Raw genomic sequence first — 21,803 nt, forward strand, 5'->3', positions numbered from 1 at the left:
AATGTGGCCTAACCAACATCCTATATAATTGTAACATCATATGCCAACCCTTATACTCTATGCCCTGTCCAATAAAGACAAGTATGCCATATGCCTTCTTCACCAGCCTTTCCACCTGTGTTGCCATTTTTAAGGATTTATGGACTTGCACACCCTCTGTGTGGCTATACTCCTCATGGTTCTGCCATTTATTGTATAGCTCCCCCCTGCATTAGACCTACCAAAATGAATCACTTCGCAATCATTTGAATTAAACTCAATCTGCCATTTCTCCACCCAATTTTCCAGCCTATCTATATCCTGCTGTATTCTCTGACAATGGTCATCACTATCTGCAACTCCAGCAATCTTTGTATCATCCACAAACTTACTAATCAGACCGGCTACATCTTCTTCCAAATCATTTATATATATCACAAACAGCAGGGGTCCCAGTACAGAGCCCTGTGGAACCTAGTCACAGATCTCCAATCATAAAAAGACCCCTCCACTGCTACCCTCTGTCTTCTATGACCAAGCCAGTCTGAATTCATCTAGCTAGTTCACCCTTAATCCTGTGTGATTTAATCTTTTGCACCAGACTGCCATGAGGGACCTTATCATGCTTTACTAAAATCCATGTAGATGACCTACTGAGCATTTCCAGCACTTACGGGTTTTATGTCAAATTTCCAGCATTGCAGTGTTTCACTTTTCCGCTACTCATGTCCATTTTTCATTGGATCAACAATTCACTCTTCTAAACTGAATTGGGGTCAAGGATGGAATTTTCCATTCTTGCCAGGGGCGGGCATCATCGCAGTTGAGGTAGGAATATTTGGAGAACAGCCAGATGACTTTGGCTGCTCTCTTTGCATCCCATCTGGTGGGACCAGAAAACTTCTGGTCATAGGGTGGATTCTCAGATCTCATCCATAGTGGGAACCATTAAGGGCAAGAACAGAAAATTTGACATTCCAGCCAAAACTCCTTTTACTCTCAGCAGCACCAGAAATTCCAGTTACGAATGAGGATGGAAAATTCTGAGCAAAGTCTTCTTGGTGGACAAGAGCCAGGAGGTAATATAATTCTCTGTATAGATTTGTAAGGGACAAGGGCTGAAATTCTTTGGCTGTTTGCAACCCCGCCGTCAACAAGAAAAGAGAATTTGGCGCTCAGCCAACTCTCCATTCACTGCATCAGGACCAGAGAATCCCAACCACGGACGAGGTCAAAGAATTTTGGACAAGATTGCAAACAGATTCCCAAATTCTCTATTGGACTCAATAGAAAAAAAAACAAGGTTAACTTTAATCTTTATTGAATAAAACTGCAACCAAATTTGTGAACTCTCTTTATTCCTTTATTGAGCACCATGTGCATTTGACAGGAATTTCTTCAGGGTTTCTGTAGGTCTTCTGATCCCCAAAGGAAATTCAACAGGATTGTCTAAGAACAAACTGTGTGCAACAACTATAAGAGAAGGTTAAATGTTGATCCGGTCCTGAAATCAACTGGGAGTTAAACTGTCTCCTCCCTGGAGTTGCAGAAGAACATGAAATGGCTAGCTTTCTCTTCTCTCTATTTTGGTTTTGCAACTGTAAAGAGTTGTGATGCTTGGAATGTAACAGGCCCAGTCACTTTGTGCAGGATAATCTTTTAATTGAGAACTTGGCTCCCACCAAAGGCCGATAAGGAAGGTTTTGCCTTTCCAAGCTGTGCAAATCGTTCTGCTAGCTATTACTGTTCTAATTTTAAAACAGGGCTGAAGTATTACATGGCAAGTTATTAAGTAAAATAATACCTTTGCTTGAAATGGAATAGAAACTTTAACACTCAAGTGAAATAATCATGCATTGACCAAAAGTACAGAAAGATATGGGGTTGGTTCACCTATGTATTAGGCTCATAATGTTAATGCTGCTAAGATGTTAGTGAGTCCCCAATAAGCCATGATGTTGGACAAACAGATGAGACCAATTTTAATATCTGGTGCATGTCTGTTTTTACTTACTGGCATATGGCGAATTGGCAGCAGACCCATTGAGAAAACCAGGAGAACCTCCCAGGTTGGACATCCCAGCATTCCCATATCCATTCATACTCGTTGTTACAGAATTATAGTTCGTCTGCTGCGGAGTGGAGCTCGGCACATATCCATGAGGAGACACACTGCTTGTGTTGCGAGTAAAACCTTTATTGAAGAAGGGATATATAAACACAAATCATTATTATCTCTCTCATAGCCACAGTCATCTATGCATCATCCTCATGCTCTACTAGAGGATGTTATATCAAAGGCTTGGTAGCTAAAACACAAGAGAGTTGATAAAATTGTCTGGGCACTGCTTGAAATCAGCTCTTTGTTAATGTTTATGCTGCAGCATCTGATAGAGAGCACGGTTGGAAGGAAAACTGTCCAATGTGATAGAGGAACCCCGATTAACCTCAGAGAGACCATGATGGAAGATATTAATCTGATGAATTGTCCCAGCCCTTTGATGGAATTGGTGTGTATGTTGCTACATAATGAAAGGGGATGAAAGTTTCTTCAGAAAGGTCCCTTAAAAGTGAAAAAGATTGGATTCCCTGAGCTGTTCCAGATATTGAAATGCCAACCAACCTAGATTCTAAACTTTAAAGCGTTGACTTTTTCCACATATCTTGACCTTGTTACATTGCACAAGCTATTAATCCTGATTCACAGCTGATAACAGCAAGAGTGCAGAAATAGCTACAGGGATGTCACAATATTGAGATACACTGATAACCAATCCATCGAAATGAGGGTAAGGTAGACATCACAATGCAGCAGCCTTCATTATTGCAACCTCTACAATGACATATCCACTCATGTGACAAATACTTATATCTCTAACAAACACAAGATACCCTCAAAACTCCTGATATAACCCAGTTCAGAATGGCACTGCCCAGTATTGTATCTGTAAAGGTTAGGTGGATATGAGACTTGATCTTTGTAAGAGTAGGTTAGTTAGTTTGTCTCAGTTTTGATGATAATAGAACACCTATGACTGGCATTGAGTAGTAAGGAGCAATATAATAGTCCCTGGATGGCAAGATCAACAGAATGGCTCACTGCCCATCGAAACTGAGAGAAAAGTCTTATAACACCAGGTTAAAGTCCAACAGGTTTATGTGGTAGCAAATGCCACTAGCTTTCGGAGCGCTAGTGGGAGGGAGAACAACTGTGAAATTTCCTTTTCAAAGCTCAGTTCTGAGATTGGATATGGGCTAAAGAGTCTTGTTACGAACAAAGGAGCAAGGGTAGACCATTCAGCCCCTGGAGCCTGCTACGCCATTTAGCTCGGTCATGGCTGATTTTTTTTACCTCGATGCCATCTTTACGCAAATTCCCTATATCCCTTAATGTCATTGTTTAAGGTGTTACTAATGAATGGATAACTGTACACGTTGATTGTAACATACTGTGCCTAGCACCTGGATACACTGCGTACAGCAATCAAAATATATCATTCATAACATACTTTGTACAATGGATAACCCTGAATGCAGTAATCCTAATACACCAACCAATGCACACATTATACGATGGATACACTGCCTACAGTGATCATAACACACAACTCATAGCACATGTTTGGCAGTGGTTACTCAGAATGTGGACTTTAAAAAGATGGGTACTTGATGACACTACAGTGTTGTACTACTTTGAGATTTAATTTTAGCAGTGAACATTCCGTAAACGCTGTCTGTTGACAAACACTATAAATAGATTTTTCTACTAAAATAACTTGACAGGATTTGGTGAACATTTAACATTACTTTTGGAACTTAACATTGGTACCTGTGAATGGTGTAAATAATTGTGGGTTGTCATTTAGCTCGACTGCCTTTTAGTCTCTTGTTTGTTTTCTTGAGGTTTGCCGACGCTTAAGTTAAACACTGATTTTTAGTGATTTTTTCCCCCCCTAAATTTGCCTGCTCTAATTCCCGCCACTACCCCTGACTGTTTTTGATGCTAAAAATAAAATCTGGAAGACTGCCTCACAATGTATCCACAAATAAAAAGGCAATTTTTTTAGATCAGCATAAAAGTGGTCCTTGAAGATCCTTACTCAGTCTTTGTATTGGCGATGCTTCTGGTTACGGCACATTGTGTGCAGCCCCCACCCCACCCTCCCCACCCACCCAGTGCAGCTGTGGGTCCCAGCAAAGCCATCAGCCTCCAGCCAGGGCCTGGTCTAGCTAGGGGGCATTCTCAAGGTAAGGATTCAGTCTGAGAATCCTTTTCTTGCTGTGCAGTAAGAGAAAAGAAGATATCCACTATTCAGACTGCAAATAAAAGCTGGTTTAATGATCCTGTTGATCCTTCTCTGCTTCCTGTGGGGAAATGCCAGCTCTTTCTTGACAACTGCCCAAAGCATCATGAAAATGAGGAGTTTGGCCAACTTGTGTCCTGTCACACGTGAGGCAGCATTTTTGCTGCATCATCCCAAGATGTGTGGGTTAGATGGATTAGCCGTGGTGAATGTGTACGGTTACAGGGATAGGGCTTAGGTAGGAGGCTCAGAGAATTGGTGCAGGCTCAATAGGTCAAATGGCCTCCTTCTGCACTTCTATCAACATAGATAGAACACCAATAAGCGAAAAGGGTTACAGCTGGAGGGTTCTGCTATTAGAGAATAGCATCATCAACCTAGGCAGCAACCACTCAAACAGATTTTAGAACACTTGAAATGTTTATATAGAAGATGAGGGAAAAGTCAGGATTCACTAAACCCCAAAGAGAAGGATTGATCAGTATCTAACATTGTATATTAGGTGCTACTTCACAAGTCTGCGGTATCTAGGCAGTGAGAAATTACTTTGCCCTCGCAGCGACAGTATTGCTATTTCTCTATAATAACACTATGTGACTACACCATGTTTTACATTGATTGGTCTCCCTCCTAACTCTGGCACTCATGTCATTTATTGTGAGGTGACTCAGCCATTGACAGGTTTCAAGCAAACAGTACAGGCCCCAAGATAGGAAGAGGCCACCGCAGCTAAATCCACTTCAAGCTCACCGTCAATGCTTTTCTCCCACATCAGCTGGATGTGAAGTTTACTCCCAGTTTCTGCATCCTGGTGGGAGGGGGGATATGACTGTGACAAAAGTAAACATTTCCTCCTTGTCCCTCTTGACCTGCCTGTGGCCTTTGACAGGTTGACCACACCACCCTCTGCCAATGTACAGATGCTCTCACCTGGTTCCATTCTTATCTATTTTATCATAGCCAAGGAATCACTTGGCATGGCTTCTCTTCCTACTCTCGCACTCCCCCACTTTCCCCTTTCTCTCCCTGAGGATTTACCCTTGACCCAGCCCTATTTCTTACACTGCTCCTTGGCGACATTGTCTGAATGCATTGCTTCAGTTTTTGCATGTCCACACAGATGACACCCAACTCCACCTCACAACTGTCTCTCCCAATTCCTCCACTGTTGCTAAATTATCAGACTGCTTATAAGAACATAAGAAATAGGAGCAGGAGTAGGCCATCTAGACCTTCGAGCCTGCCCCGCCATTCAATAAGATCATGGCTGATCTGTCGTGGCTAAGTTCCACATTCCCGCCCTCTCCCCATAACCCTTAATCCCCTCTCTTATCAAAAACCCATCAACCCGCGTCTTAAAAATATTTAGCGAGGTAGCCTCCACCACTTCAACGGGCAGAGAATTCCAGAGATTCACCACCCTTTGAGTGAAGAAGTTCTTCCTCAACTCCGTTCTAAACCGTCCCCCCTTTATCTTGAGGCTGTGCCCCCTAGTCCTACTGTCCTTTCTGAGCGGGAAGAGTCTCTCCATCTCTATCCTATCCATCCCATTCATCATCTTATATGTCTCAATGAGATCTCCCCTCATTCTTCTAAACTCTAACGAGTACAAGCCTAGTTTATTTAGCCTCTCCTCATAGCTCAACCCCCTCAACTCCGGCATCAGCCTAGTAAACCTCCTCTGCACTCCCTTCAAGGCCAAAATATCCTTGCGTGAGTACGGCGCCCAAAACTGCACACAGTACTCCAGCTGCGGCCTCACCAATGCCCTATATAGCCGCAGCAAGACCTCCCTACTTTTATATTCAATCCCCCTCACTATGAAGGCCAGCATCCCATTAGCCTTCCTGACCAGCTGCTGCACCCGCAGGCTGGGTTTTTCTGACTCATGCACAAGGACCCCGAGGTCCCTCTGCACCGTCGCATGCTGCAGTTTTTCGCCACGTAAGTAATAATCCTTCCTACCATTATTCCTACCAAAGTGGACCACCTCGCACTTGCCAACATTAAATTCCATTTGCCAGTTCCTGGCCCATTTGCCCGTTCCTGGCCCATTTGCCCAGCCTATCTAGATCCTTCTGCAGACCCTCCACACCCTCCGCGCCATTTGCCGTTCCACCAATCTTGGTGTCATCAGCAAATTTCGACACCATACACTCGGTTCCCTCCTCCAGATCATCTATATAAATGGTAAATAGCTGAGGCCCCAGCACCGACCCCTGGGGCACTCCACTAGTCACTGACCGCCAATCCGAATAGCACCCATTGACCCCCACTCTCTGCCTCCTATTTGACAACCAGTCCTCTATCCACGCTAACACCCTACCCCCAACTCCATGTCCCCTGACCTTCTGCAATAACCTCTTGTGAGGTACCTTGTCAATCGCCTTCTGAAAATCAAGAAAGATCACATCTACCGGCTCTCCTCTATCCACCGCCCTAGACACATCCTCATAGAACTCCAGTAAATTTGTCAGACACGACTTCCCCTTTACGAAACCGTGCTGCGTCTGCTCTGTCAAGCAATACCCCTCAAGATGCCTCGCTATTTCCTCCTTGATGACGGATTCTAACATTTTACCTACAACAGACATTAAACTAACCGGCCTATAATTCTCTGCCTTTTGCCTGGCACCCTTCTTAAACAACGGCGTAACATTAGCCATTTTCCAATCTTCCGGCACTTCCCCGGAATCCAGCGACGTCTGGAAAATAACCACCAAGGCATCCACTATCATCTCCGCCATTTCTTTCAGAACCCTCAGATGCATTCCATCCGGTCCTGGGGACTTGTCCACAATCAGCCCCTCCAGTCTGTCGAGCACCGCCTCTCTAGTAACAATAATGTCATTGAGACCCTCCAAGTCCTACCACCTTTCCATCTCTAACACCCGGCAAATTATTCACGTCCTCCTCCGTGAAGACCGAAACAAAAAAATTATTCAAGACCTCAGCCATTTCCCCATCCCCTACCACTAAGTCCCCCTTCTCATCCTCTAAGGGTCCAACGTTCACCCTAGCCAGCCTCTTCCTTTTTATATATTTATAAAAACTCTTACTATCCTTTTTTATATTAAGCGCTAGCCCAGCTTCATAGTTTCTCCTACCCTTCTTTATCAAATTCTTTGTCAATCTTTGTTGACATTTAAACCTCTCCCAATCCTCTTCTCGCCCACTACTCTTAGCTACTCTAAACGCCTCCGCTTTTAATTTAACACTTTCCTTCACCTCCTTCGTTATCCACGGCTTATTACCTCTCCTCCTACGGTCCTTTTTGACCATCGGAATAAATTTCTGCTGAGCACCAAGAAAGATCTCCTTAAAGATCCTCCACTGCTCCTCAGCAGACCTACCTTCCAACGTGCTCCCCCAGTCCACATTCGCCAATTCTTTTCTCATCCTACCGTACTCCTCTCTGTTCAAACAGAGGACACGTGTCCGGGAACCCACTTTCTCCTCCTCCATCTGCACCAGAAAGTCCACCATACAATGATCACTCTCCCCAAGAGGATCCTTCACCGCAAGGTCCCTGATTCTACCCGCCTCATTACATAACACCAGATCCAAGATAGCTCGCTCCCTCGTTGGCTCCAACACACACTGTTCAAGGAAACTATCCCGGCAGCATTCCAAGAACTCCTCCTCGAGCCCACCGCATCCAACATGGGTCGACCAATCAATATGTAGATTGAAATCCCCCATAATTACGGCCGTCCCATTCCTGCACGCCGCACTTATTTGCGCATTAACAGCCCGCCCCACCTCCAGATCATTATTCGGGGGCCTATAGACGACACCCACCAGCGTCTTCCTCCCTTTGCTGTTCCTAATCTCTACCCACAACGATTCCACTTTCTGCTCCTTGGCTCCAATATCATCCCTTGCTACCACCCTGATGCTATCCTTAATCAGCAGAGCTACGCACCCCCCCTTTCCTCCCGCCTATCCTTCCTAAACACTTGATACCCCTGGACATTCAGCTCCCAGTCCCTGTCACCTTGCAGCCACATCTCTGTAATGGCCACCAGATCATATCCATTTGTGCTGATCTGCGCCACCAGCTCATCCACTTTATTCCGAATGCTTCATGCATTCAGATACAGTGCCTTCATCCCAGCCTTCACCTGGACCCTATTTGCCGGAACGCCACCAACCATACTCACGCCCCCTACTCCCTTTATTATTGGGACATCCTCGGCCTCTACCCTTACCTGTACCCTCTCCTTAACTTTAGGCCTCGTAATGTCACCAACCCTTGCACCCTCCCCCCCCCTAATTAGTTTAAAGCCCTGTCTACAGTCCTCTTTACACGATTCGCCAGGTCTGACATCCAGTAACAAATGAGCAAAAGTTTCTTCCAATTAAATATTGGGAAAACTGAAGTCATTATTTTTAATCCCCCGCTCCAACTTACTTGCCCTCAGTATTGACTCCATCCCTCTCCCTGGCAACAGTCTGATATTAAACTGTTTGCAACCTTGGTGTCACATTTGACCCTGAACAGAGCTCATGACTTCATCTTCGTGCCAACACTTAACTGCCTATGTCCACTTCTTGACTCTGCCCTTGTCTCAGCTTTCAACGGCTGAAACTCCTATCATTATCTTTAGACTTACCTATTGCATTGCAGTCCAGTCCTCCCACATTCTACCCATGACCAAATAACCCCCCATGACCTCACCACTCTCTACCACTGTAATCTCCTCCAAGTCCAAAACTCTGAGAAAACGGTGCCCACAAAGTTTTGGCCCAATGAACGTCCCTGCTTTTAATTGCACCACCATTGGTGGTCATGGCTCCAGTTCAGTCATAGGCTGTAGAATACTCTCATTACATCTCTCCACCTGTCTATTTCACTTTCCTCTTTAAGACACTCTCCCTGATCAAGCTTTTCACCATCTGACCTAGTATCTCCTAATCTGACTTTGTGCAATCCTTTGGCTTATAGTGCTTCTGTGAAATACTATGGGATGTTTCATTAGGTTAAAGGTGTTATGTAAATATAAGTTGTTGCTGCATTTCAAATACCTTGAGGATATATCCAAGGGGATTTAAATGCAACAAGGGTTTCTATCTCTATATTCCTTTCTGATCATGTGTTCCAGACCCCTAACGAGCTCCTAAAATCTCATCAATTCCCTTTTAATCCTTCCATCAATTACTTTAAATCTGTGTGCCCTGGTTAATGACCTCTCTGCTAACAGAGTAGGCTCATCCTACCCACACTGTCCAGCTCCTTTATAATTTTACATGCCTGAGTCTCCTTTCAGCCAGAACTAGCTTCTTCAGTCTTCCCGACCTTACCCACCTAATGGGAAGAGCGGACAAGGTTGGGGTGGTGGGCTGCGAGAAGCCTGCTCAGTCACGGAGACAATTCCATTCAATGTGAAGAAAGCCTTACCTTGATTGGCAGCCTGAGAGGATTCGGACACATTGACCGCCAGCTGACCACTGAAGGAGTTGACTCCCATCATCCCTGCGTGGACAGATGTGTTACTGAGAGCTGGAAGCTGGTTGTGGTTCCGAGGGACACTGTACAGAGCCTCTGCGATATCAGCTGCTCGCTTCAGGATAATTTCCTACCAGGCACATTTTGAAGCAAAAATAAATAGTTAAGCCCAGTAGAAACTGACTGCCAGTTCGCAGAGCATTTAAAACAGCAATATATAAACACAGAAATCCTACAGCACAGAAAGAGGCCATTCGGCCCATCGAGTCTGCACCAACCACAATCCCACACAGGCCCTCCCCCATATCTCTACATACTTACCTGCTAATCCTTCTAACCTATGCATCTCAGAACACTAAGGGCAATTTTAGCATGGCCAATCAACCTAACCTGCACATCTTTGGACTGTGGGAGGAAACCGGAGTACCTGGAGGAAACCCACGCAGACACAAGGAGAAAGTGCAAACTCCACATAGACAGTGACCCAAGCCAGGAATCAAACCCAGGTTCCTGGAGCTGTGAAACAGCAGTGCCAACCAATGTGCTACTGTGCCGCCAATAATACATCGGCACATGCAAGGATCCAACAGTTATATTCTTGATCTCCTAATCTTCTTGCCTTCCCTCTCCATGTTTTGAGTGTCCCAGTTCTTAGTTCCCCTGCTCTTGATGTCCCTTAGTCCATTGGCCCTCGGTGTCCCTCCCTCAATTCACGTACTCTCAATGTCCCTCAATCCTCACTGCAATGACCCTCAGTTCCCTGGCTCTCGGAATCTTGGCTCACAGCTCCACAGCCAGCAGCATCTTGGCTCTCAATATCCTGGTCCTCAAAAGTCCGTCAAACGCCAAGCCCCCATTGCCACAGTGTTATCTCTATACAATGATACACTGGACTAGCTATTACCTGGTTATTATGTGGCATGCCATAAAGTGCCTCCACTAAGTCAGCCGCCCTCTTCAGGATAACTTCCTATGGAAGAAAAAGACAAAGATTTTCTTAGATTACCAAAGTACTATTTGAATGCAGAATCATTCAGATGCACCGGAATTGATTTTAATCTAAATCTCGCAGTGGGAATGGGATGGATCTGGATGTGGGTTTTGCACCCCATGCCAATTTTATGTTCCAATGGGCATCCCACACGGATCCACTCTCTCAATGCCAGCCAGTTTTGGGTTTGAGTCAAAGTACAAGCTCATCCTGCCCTCAACTCTCAAACATTCACAAACATATCCCAGTGTGAGCCACAAACAGGGGAATTTGGACTCCTGAGTCACTTTCTCCTGATCTAGCCCGGGTCATCAAAACAAGAACACTGCTTGAGTTGCAGCACTGTCATGTAACTCAGCACAGATCGGGACCTGGAAATGTTATGGTCCATTTGGCTCATTCACATCTTGCCTTTATACATGGACAGGCAGTCACGATGCTAAATGCAATCTTAATTTGTGTGAACGTGCATTATCTGTAAATAAACCAATCAAGCCTTATTACCACAGAGTAGTGGCAAATGCCCAATGACTCCTATTTTATCAATGGAATAATTTACTGTGGTTTGAATTAGTATGCTGCTTGGAATTAAATGGCCAGTGGGGACAGAATGAGTTATATAAGAGTTTATTAATAAACAAACCTAAATATTGATATAGGTTTCACAGTTATTGATACATTCACTCACATACACACAAACACATTTATACCTTCATGTTTATATTGTACGTGTAATTTATTTTGTATTTTTATAATTGAATTTTTCTGCATCTTTACTATCCACTTGCAGACAATTCCCAAAATAATTCACTGGACATAAAAGACGTAACCAATGAGTTAATTAATTACATCTGTTATGTCCAGTGAATTATTTTGGAAATGCAGGCGCGGTTGTTGTGTTGTCAAACGCAGCGAGGCATGCACGGTAAGATCCCACCAACACCGAATGAAATGGTGACGCCAAGTGAGCACTATTAGCATCCCCCCCACACCCATTGTTGCCAGGAGCACTCCCTCGCTCCCTGCTCTTCCAGTGCTGCCACCAGCCTTTTAAGTGCAGGTGACAGACAAACAGGGTCTCACTTCTATATATCTCATCCAAAATTCAGCACCTCCAGCAATGCAGCACTCCTGCAGTATTACACTGGAATGTTAGCATAGCTCATGACAATGTAGAATGTGAACCCTCTAATCACTGAATGACAGTGCCGCAAACTGAGCCAAGCCAGCACAGTTGTTAAGTTTCTCATATACTTCCTTTCAAATCTGTTCATTTCTATTTGCATTATTCCTCAATCCTATGGTGCAAAACTCTTCTTTCCAATTTCACCCCTATCTGCTGAGCTTCTCCAGCTTTTTCTGTTAGTGTTCACTCCTATCCCATTGTATTCTGCAAAACTATACGGCATACTTGCAAAAGAATCACCACAAAATGCGTCCTAACTTGCATTTTAAGGTTGGTATTTGCACATATATCAACCCACTTAATAATGCTCGCGATAATGGAACAATTCAGTAGCTTCCTCTTTAAGACCTGGCAAGATTTTCTGATTCAGAAAAAAAACATTATCCTAAATGGCTCATGTTATGATTTTCTCCTTCCTGCTTTTAATAACTTCCTGATCCAAATTGCTGCATGCTGCAATGGTAAATTGCTTTTAGACACTTAAAGGGACAGTATCCGTTACTAAACAGCTTTGGTCCCTAGAGCATTGTGAAAACTCTGCTAAACCGCCGCCATGTTGGATGCTAAAACAGTGCTGGGGTAGCTGTGTCCTTCAGTCTACTAGGCCACTGTCATAATTATTGTACATCAGATACATTAAAGGATCATGCAAAATATTCTACAACAATGATGATCTGGTGGTACTTGAGTCCAGATTGTGTTATTACTTCAACCTTTAATGTTTGGACATGACAATATTGTATAATTACATTGAGGAGAGTTAGGCCCAAATCAACATCATTACAGGAATGGGATAAGCCATGTTAAACTTCATCAGGTGGAGAAGTCCAAAACAAGGGGGCGTAAAATTAAAATTAAATCCAGGCCATTTAGGTGTAAAATCAAGAAACATACTGTCAAACAGCAGGCAGCAGAAATGTGAAACTTTCTGACCTAAAAGGGTTTGGATGCTGAGGTCCGAATGGAATTTTCCAAGACAGAGATTGATGGGTTTTCATTTGGTAAGAGTCTCAAGTAATGCAGAGGAAAGGCAAGTGAATGGAGTTGAGATACAGATCAAATCACTGGAACAGGCTTGATGGGCAAGTGGTCTGCTCCTGGCCTTGTAAGTGTGTGGTGATTGTCCCTGTAAGGACAGCACAGCGGAAGAGGGTCGCCTGACTTGGGGAAACAATTGGGACTGAGAGTGGGTAACCACTCCGGGGGTGGGGCCATTTCTTAAGCAGAAGACAGTTTGAAGGCGGGCAGGAGATATGTAGAATTGGGGCACTGATGGACTGCTTGGGGTGGGGTGGTTGCCTTTGTACAGTTTTCCTTATTAATAAATAACCTTTGTGTTCATGACAAAGTCTGTAGCTTGCATCGTTACAATGTGAATAAGGTTAGGGAAGAGGATCAAGAGAAATGGGGGGTTATGAAGGCAAACAGGGGTGACATGGCAATGTGCAAGAGAGATAAATGCAGTTAGCAGAGAGGCAGGGAGTAAATGCTTGAAACGAAAACAGAAAATGTTGGATAAACTCAGCAGGTCTGGCAGCATCTATGGGTAGAGAAATAATTAACATTTTGAGTCCATAAAACTCTTCATAGAATCATAGAAGCCTACAGTGCAGAAAGAGGCCCTTCAGCCCATCAAGTCTGCACTGAACACAATCCCACCCAGGCCCTACCCCCATATCCCTACATATTACACCCACTAATCCCTCTAACCTACACATCCCTGGACACTAAGGGACAATTTCTTAGCATGGCCAATCAACCTAACCCACACATCTTTGGACCGTGGGAGGAAACCGGAGCACCCGGAAGAAACACACACAGACATAAGGAGAATGTGCAAACTCCACACAGATAGTGACCCAAGCCGAGAATCGAACCCAGGACCCTAGAGCTGTGAAGCAGCAGTGCTAACCACTGTGCTGCCGTGCCACCCTAGCTTCAGAGCTTCGGCTACTTCAGAGCTCTAAAGAGGCACGTGGACCCAAAACGTCAGCCCTTCCCAGCAGCAAACGGCTTGCCAGATTTACCAGCCCCACCCCACTGGAACAAGGCCGGGAAATTCCATCATCAATTCCGTTTCTATCCTCTCTGCCAGACTTGCTGGGTTTTGCCAGCACTTCTTGTCTTCATTTCAGATTTCCAGCATCTGCAGTATTTTGCTTGCATTTTAAGCAAATGTCTGAATGAGAGGGATGTGCATAACATGATGTGATACAGAGCGAATTGAATAACAAAGGCTCATAAAAATGGAAAGGAGTGGAAGAAAAAGACTTTCTGCTTGTAATCTATAGAAGGTTCCAGAAATCACATAATGTATGCAACACTAATGAGGAGGGGCCTCTTATTTTTCACAAAGGTCTTAGCTGACTAGTGAGGGTGGCAAGGTAGGACAGTGGTTAGCACTGCTGCCTCACAGCTTCAGGGACCTGGGGTCGATTCCTGGCTTGGGTCATTGTTTGTGCAGAGTCTGCATGTTTCGTGTGGGTTTCCTCCCACAGTCCAAAAGATGTAAAGGTTAGGTGCGTTGGCCATGCTAAATTCTCCCTCAGTGTACCCAAACAGGCACCAGAGCGTGGCAACTAAGGGATTTTCACAGTAACTTCATTGCAGTGTTAATGTAAGCCTAAAACTTAAAAGCACTGACCTTGGACATACATGTTGAGAAAGCAACACCAAAGGACAGAGGTAAACAGGTCAGTGGCTAAAATGCTGGGCAGCAAGCTGCGGGAGGAGGTGCAGCAAGGCCATTGGCATGTTAGAAAGCTATTTGATATTTAATGGGGCATTAATCAAACTTCTGTGCAAAACAAAAGACACATGGTTATCTCAAAACACTAGGTTCTAATAAGGCTGAAAACAAGAAATTGTTTAAAAATGAGATTGCTTACACTGAATGCTACTGCTTAAAAGAAACAGCAGGAGATGAACCCCAGACTCATAGCAGCATTCAGCTGGAAATATTCCATATCAAACCATGTCACAAAGGAAAACTAAAATTATTCATACTTAAAGCTGATTGTTGCTGTTAGTCTTGGGAGAACATAGCATTCCTCCAATTTATCCCCCATAGGTGCCTGTCACTTGTTGGGTTAGGTTATGGAGACATAGAGACACTCTGGTCTCATCCAAGTGAGCCTCCATGTAGTCAGAACCTGGACACTGTGGGTTGGCAGAGCATTGACATCTGGACTGTAAAACAGCCCAGTTCGAACCACGTGTCGCACACACACACACACACACACACACACACACACACACACACACACACACACACACACACACACACACACACACACACACACACACACAGGAACTACTAGAGATGAGCCACCACCTTCTCAAGGACAATTAGGGATGGACAATACCTCCACATCCTCCGAATGAATAAAACAAAATGTTACAAGAATCCTGCTCTATACTTAATTATAACAATTCCTTCTATGTAGCATTGACCACACTGTTACCTTCTCTTCCATTCTGCAGATGCTGCTGCACAAGCAGAAAGTCCCTGCAGCTTTGAGAGAGGCAGTGCACAAGGGAAGCATGTTTGAATCTGAGTAAGGCTGGGCCGCCAGGCACTGTGAATGTTACAAATAACACTTTTCACAGACTGTGTGTAAGCAATGCATCAAAGCATGAAGATAGCAGTAAAAGACTTATAGGATTTATTCTATATTCTAACAACAAGAACATTAATTATAGTTAAAATTCACCTCATATAAAATAATGTAGTCACTATAGGCAACTTAGTAGTTATGACCAATTTCCAGGCACTAGTTAAGTGTTTGTATATATAAAGGCCCCTAGAAAGAAGGTAAAACACTTTAGTAACATAATTACATTCATTTAGCTGTCAACGTCAACATTTTCAAAAATCTTTCCGTCTATTTTCTGATGACAAGCTACTGGATTTTTAAATTCTCCACAGTACACAGTAAAATTGTTTGCATTTCCACTAACAGCCACTTACAGTTCACATAGTTCTTTATGCATATCGAATGGCTGCTGCTTTAGGCCTCTTTTTCTTCTATTTGGAGCAATATTTCTGTGATTAGAGGTGTCACTCTCTCCCACCAGCCCTCACCACCCCTATAATTCCAATAAAGATCACTCAGTTCCTCACATCAATGACCTGTAGCAGGAGCACATTAAGTGCTTGTAGTTCCTCATCTGGGTGCCCTCTCTTAAACTGCTACTCCAAGTAATGTGTGCACGGCTGCCAAGGTCAGGATAGCTCACTGTATTGCCCCCAAATTCCAAAAGCTTTGTAACCTGATAATTGCATGTTACTTGGAGCAAACGGGACACGCCACTGATACTCAACTCAGACAAGCTACTTGGGACCCAACTGGAACATGCTAGCTGTTGCCCAACCAGGACACGCTACCTGATACCCAACTGGAACACAATACCAGCTGCCCAACTGGGACATGCTACCAAAGACCAGTACTTGCAGCAGTACACAATTCAGTTTTCACATTAGTCTTCATGTTTAGGCTTCAGCCCATTCTGCAGCTTTAGCTTTGACAGGAGGAGGGCAGATATTCCCAGCAATTAACTTTTGAACAATAAGAAAAAAAACCTTCTGTTCGTGCAAATGCAAGTACTGTATTGCAGTGGCCGGAAAACTATTCTTCCAATCTCTTCCAACAAATGTAAGCGGAAGGAGAAATCTCAAGGAGCATGGATACGTGGGGTCCACATGTATGCCCACTGGTCAACAGACTGTCACTCAGTCACCGCAGAGGCAGGTACTTGGGGCAGAATGTGATGGATGATCTGATGGTCGACATCAGGCAGCAATTACAGTGAAGACTCCAAAGTGTTGAATCTGCTCATTTACCCTTCCAGATCTCTGTACTAATCGCTAAGGACAGTTCACCCTCAGATCGCTGGGTGGCTTGTTTTTCAGCTAGCACAGACTTGATGGGCCAAGCGGCCTCCTTCTGTTCCATAAAATTTCTATGATTCTATTGGAAATCCACATGTGCAGAATAATATTTTCTTCTGATACCTTCCAAGTGTCCACTGAATAATGACTAGGAGATGCAGTTCTTTCCTGTTTCCTAATCCAAGTATGCCAAGGGTGATTAGAGAACCCACTTATCCACAGTAGTATTTCCAGAAGGTGCCAGAAACCCTTTGATACCCTTTAGCACATTTACATCCATTTAAAACGTGGTGTTTTCCATTAATTGGATGAATGTGTCAATGTCCCCAGTCGATTCCACCATAGTTGTCATATCTTCTCACATCTCATTTCAACATTGGAAAATGATTGGCTGCTGTGCTAAGTTCCAAGGCATGTTTTCTGAATCATCTCTGGGTGAATAGTGGGATTTATCAGGGGACTCAATGTAGAGAACAACACAGACATACCAATCCTCCATGCAGACTGAACTGGGGGCATTTGTGGCATCATGGTCATGTCGCTGGTTTAGTAATCCAGAGGGCCCAGCAATGATCCTGGGGACATGGGTTCTAATCCCTTCATGGCAACTAGGGGAATTTAAATTCAATTACTAAATCATGAATTACAAAACTAGTCACAGTAATGATGACCGTGAATTGTTGTAAAGACCCTTCTGGGTCACTAATGTCTTTTAGAGAAGGAAATATGCCATCCTTACCCAGAAGGCCTAACATGTGACTCCTGGCACACAGCAATGTGATTGACACTTAACTGTCCTCTGTAATGTTAAGTTCAAGTGTAATTAGGGATGGGCAACAAATGCTGGCTTTGCCAGTGATGTAAGAAGTCTCACAACACCAGGTTAAAGTCCAACAGGTTTCTTTGACTAGCTTTTGGAGCCTCAAGCTCTTTTATCAGGTGAGTGGGATTTCAGTTCACAAAAGAAGGCCACCATAGAGAACGCTTACCCGAAGATCAGAGGCTGGGAGATCCTCTCCATTTGGAGCCAGCAGTTCGCGGTGTCGATGGTAGCCATGATATGGAGATGTCAGCACTGGACTGGGGTAAGCACAGTAAGAAGTTTCACAACACCAGGTTAAAGTCCAACAGGTTTATTTGGCAGCAGTAGCTTTCAGAGCCTCAAGTTCCTTCATCAGGTGTTGTGAGACTTCTTACTGTGCTTACCCCAGTCCAACGCCAGCATCTCCACATCATGGCTACCATCGACACCGCAAACTGCCGGCTCCAAGTGGAGAGGATCTCCAAGCCTCTGATCTTCAGGTAAGTGTTGTCCAAGGCAGCCTTCTTTTGTGAACTGAAATCCCACTCACCTCATGAAGGAGCTTGAGGCTCTGAAAGCTAGCGCTGCCAAATAAACCCATTGGACTTTAACCTGGTGTTGCGAGACTTCTTACTGTGCTTACCCCAGTCCAGTACCGACATCTCCACATCTTTGCCAGCGATGCCTACATCCTAATAAAGAATAAAACTTTTTTGGTAAGAAATACTGATGGAGTGAAAGTCTCCCTCTTTCTCTCTCTCCTTTCCATCTCTCATCTCCTTCTTTCATTCCTCACTCCACAGATTTCACTCAATTATCTTATTAGAAATACATATTCTCCACTTCATGTTGACATTACATTGTTTTTTCATTATTCATTTTATGGGATGTGGGCATCACTGGCTAGACCAGCATTTATTACCTCAAGGTGCCCTTGAGCAGGTGGGTGGTGAGCTGCCTTTTTGAATCATTGCAGTCCACATGCACCCATACCCACATTGCTGTTAGGAAGGGAGTTCCAGGATTTTGCCCCATGACAGTGAGGGAACAGTGATATATTTCCAAGTCAATATGGTGAGTGGCTTGGAGGGGAACTTATAGTGGTGTTCCCATGTGTCTGCTGCCTTTATAGGTAATGTTTTGGCCAAGTGGCATGGCAATTGCTGGTGTCAGTTTGAGCTCTGTTGGTAACGCTCTTGCCTCAGAGTGTGGTTCAAATCCAAGTTCCCAATCCAGAGGCTTGACTGGATAATTTCGGTCAGTACAGTAATGAGGGAACATTTCACAAAAAGAAGTGCCACCTTTTAGATGACACATAAGGCAAGGTCCCATTTGCTTGGTGAGGTGAAAATTAATTTTCCTGTGACGATTACTTTAGGAAAAGCAGGAAAGTTCTTCTGATGTCTTGACAACAACTGACACTGCTTAAAAACAATCGATTATCTGGCCATTTATTTCACTGTTTTTTTTTTACTGTGCTTTGTACAGATCAGCTGTAATATTGGGATATCCTGTTAAGGTGAAATAGTGTATTTATTTGTTTGTTTAAATTAGATTTTTTTCTTTAATTTGATGAAAATACACATCCTCTCATTATAATATTAAAACCAATTTGCTGCAGTTATGAACTTCATCATGGGTCTAGGCATGGTGGCACAGTGGTTAGCACTGCTGCCTCACAGTGCCAGGGACCCAGGTTCAATTCCCAGCTTGGGTGACTGTCTGTGCAGAGTCTGCATGTTCTCCCTGTATCTACGTGGGTTTGCTGTGGGTGGTCCAGTTTCCTCCCACAGTCTGAAAGACGTGCTGGTTAGGTGCATTGGTCGTGCTAAGTTCTCCCTCAGTGTACGCAAACAGTTGCCTGAGTGCAGCAGCTAGGGGTTTTTCAAAGTGACTTCATTGCAATGTTAATGTAAGCCTACTTGTGACACAAATAAATAAACTTAAAAATATATATATGTGGCATTAAACATAATTTAAGCACAGCTATTGGACACTGGGAGGGGCAGTCGTACCAAGTTACAAAACAGGTTTCAGCAAATAGCTTGGATGAAAATATCAACTTGGAAATACAAAGGTGCATAAAGTTGTATTGATGTCTTTGTGACGTCCTTATTGAATACTTATGAGCTGTTTGTAAAATCTGAGCACTGCAACTTATACTGTGAGGCCTTGCACTTACACATCTGAAAGTATTTTGACACGGTGAAAATTTCCTTACGCCAGTTCCAAGTAATTGTCGCAACAAGGTGAAAGATATGATTCAGCTCATGCTGAACTGATCAGCTCAAACCTCCCTTCCCTTAAAATAAGTGACTAAATGACAATAAACGTGTTGGTCTCATCTTGGGAAAGTCGGATGAGGTTGACCCAGCATTTGTGTCCTTCAGCTGTCATACAAGAACCTCAGCGTGTGCACTGACTTGTCAAATTAAGTGAAAACCGTCTTGGTGGCAATTTTAAATTGTCTGGAAGGGAATGAGGAACGAGGTTACAAGAAATACCTTTCCACAAAGAGTTACTAAAGCATGAAATGTGTTTGCCACAGGAAGCAGTCAAGGTGGAGAACACAAGGATAGGTGGAGAACATCATGGATGTGTGAAGCAGGAGGGGCTACAGACCCATGAGGAAATAATGGAGTAGTGAAATCCATTTTGGATTACAATAACAAAAATCCAATGCAGGCACGATGAGCTGAATGGCCTCCATTTCTGTTCAGTTGAAAGTTCTATATATTATCTAGGCCTTATTGTATTTGGTATGGTCAGTTTATAAAGGGATGCATATTCTCCCTGTGAAGGTTACAAGTTAGCAGTGTGGGCTTTGTCTTCAAAAATGCTGGAAGAAAAATCATATTTAAGCAAATAAGCTTTGAAGTTGCACAAACAGTCTTCCTGCGTGACCACCTTAAATTGTATCCAGGACTATCATCACCAGTGATAAAGCTGGCTTCACCACTGTGTCAGTTTGTGTCTTTGAGCCTCATGTCAAGAATTTAGAACTAATTCGGCCGAAACTTCAGTATAATACTGAGGGAGTGCTGCATTGTCACTCTCCACTGGGCTGGAACAGTGGCACGGTGGTTAGCACTGCTGCCTCACAGTGCCAGGGACCCAAGGTCGATTCCCAGCTTAGGCTACTGTCTATGCGGAGTCTGCACGTTCTCTCTGTGTCTGTGTGGGTTTCCTTCGGTGCTCCAGTTTCCTCCCACAGTCCGAAAGACGTGCTGGTTAGGTGCACTGGCCATGCTAAATTCTCCCTCAGTGTATCCAAACAGGCGCCGGAGTGTGACGACTAGAGGATTTTCACAGTAACTTCATTGCAGTGTTAATGTAAGCCTACTTGTGACACTAATAAATAAACTTTAAATTCTGATGCTTCAAGTAAACACTAAGAATCCTGTGAGGAAGAAAAGGGAATTCTAGAATCTTGACCAACCTCTTGTGTCAACTTCAAACCACAGCTGTTCATTGAGAGGTTTCTGATGCAGAAAAGCTGTTACCTACATAAAAGGGAGTAATCACTAGATTCAAAGTGATTTACAAAGTGATAGATATACTGCGAGCTTTTATTCAGAATTGGCATATACGTATTACTCAAACTGTAACTATCAGAACATCACCTGAGGAACTCATCTCCTGACACCCCACCCCACCAAAGCTTGTCCACCATGTACAAGGCACATGTCAAGAGTGAATGGAATACTCTCTACTTGCCTAGATGGGTGCAGCTCCAACAACACTCAAGAAGCTCGACACCATCCAGGACGAAGCAGCCCATTTGATTGCTATCCCTTCCACAAGTATTCAATCCCTCCACCACCTCCTGTGTACCATCTATAAGATGCACTGCAGGAACTCACCAAGGTGTCTTAAGCAACCCCTTCCAAACCCATGAACACTATCATCTAGAAGGACAAGAGCAGCAGATACCTGGGAACACCACTACCTGGCAGTTCACCTCCAAGTCATTCGCCATCCTGCCATGGAAACATATCACTGTTCCTTCACTGTCGCTGGGTCAAAATCTGGAACTCTCTCCCTAACAGCACTGTGAGTGTACCCACACCTAAGGGACTGCAGTGGTTCAAGAAAGCAGCTTACCACCACTTTCTGAACCACAACTCGGAATAGGAAATAAATGCTGGTCTAGCCAGCAACGCCCATATCCCGCAAAATGAACTAAAAAAAAAGTCTCCTC

The 21,803-nt window shown here is 44.0% G+C and overlaps 1 protein-coding gene across 3 annotated transcripts in view; it reads right to left on the reverse strand.

The window, feature by feature from the left end:
* Positions 1-21,803, reverse strand: part of ebf1a (EBF transcription factor 1a) — a 424,634-nt gene that overhangs the window by 13,487 nt on the left and 389,344 nt on the right. For all 3 annotated transcript variants that reach the window (XM_080201776.1, XM_080201777.1, XM_080201775.1), the window contains exons 12-14: positions 10,637-10,702; positions 9,685-9,862; positions 1,994-2,173 (exon numbers count right to left, since the gene is read on the reverse strand). In XM_080201776.1, coding sequence (XP_080057902.1) covers positions 1,994-2,173; positions 9,685-9,862; positions 10,637-10,702 — 424 coding nt within the window. The remainder of the gene's footprint in view (positions 1-1,993; positions 2,174-9,684; positions 9,863-10,636; positions 10,703-21,803) is intronic.

This window comes from Carcharhinus amblyrhynchos, chromosome 13, assembly GCF_965287045.1.
Source record: "Carcharhinus amblyrhynchos chromosome 13, sCarAmb.v2.hapA, whole genome shotgun sequence".
Lineage (NCBI taxonomy): Eukaryota > Metazoa > Chordata > Chondrichthyes > Carcharhiniformes > Carcharhinidae > Carcharhinus > Carcharhinus amblyrhynchos.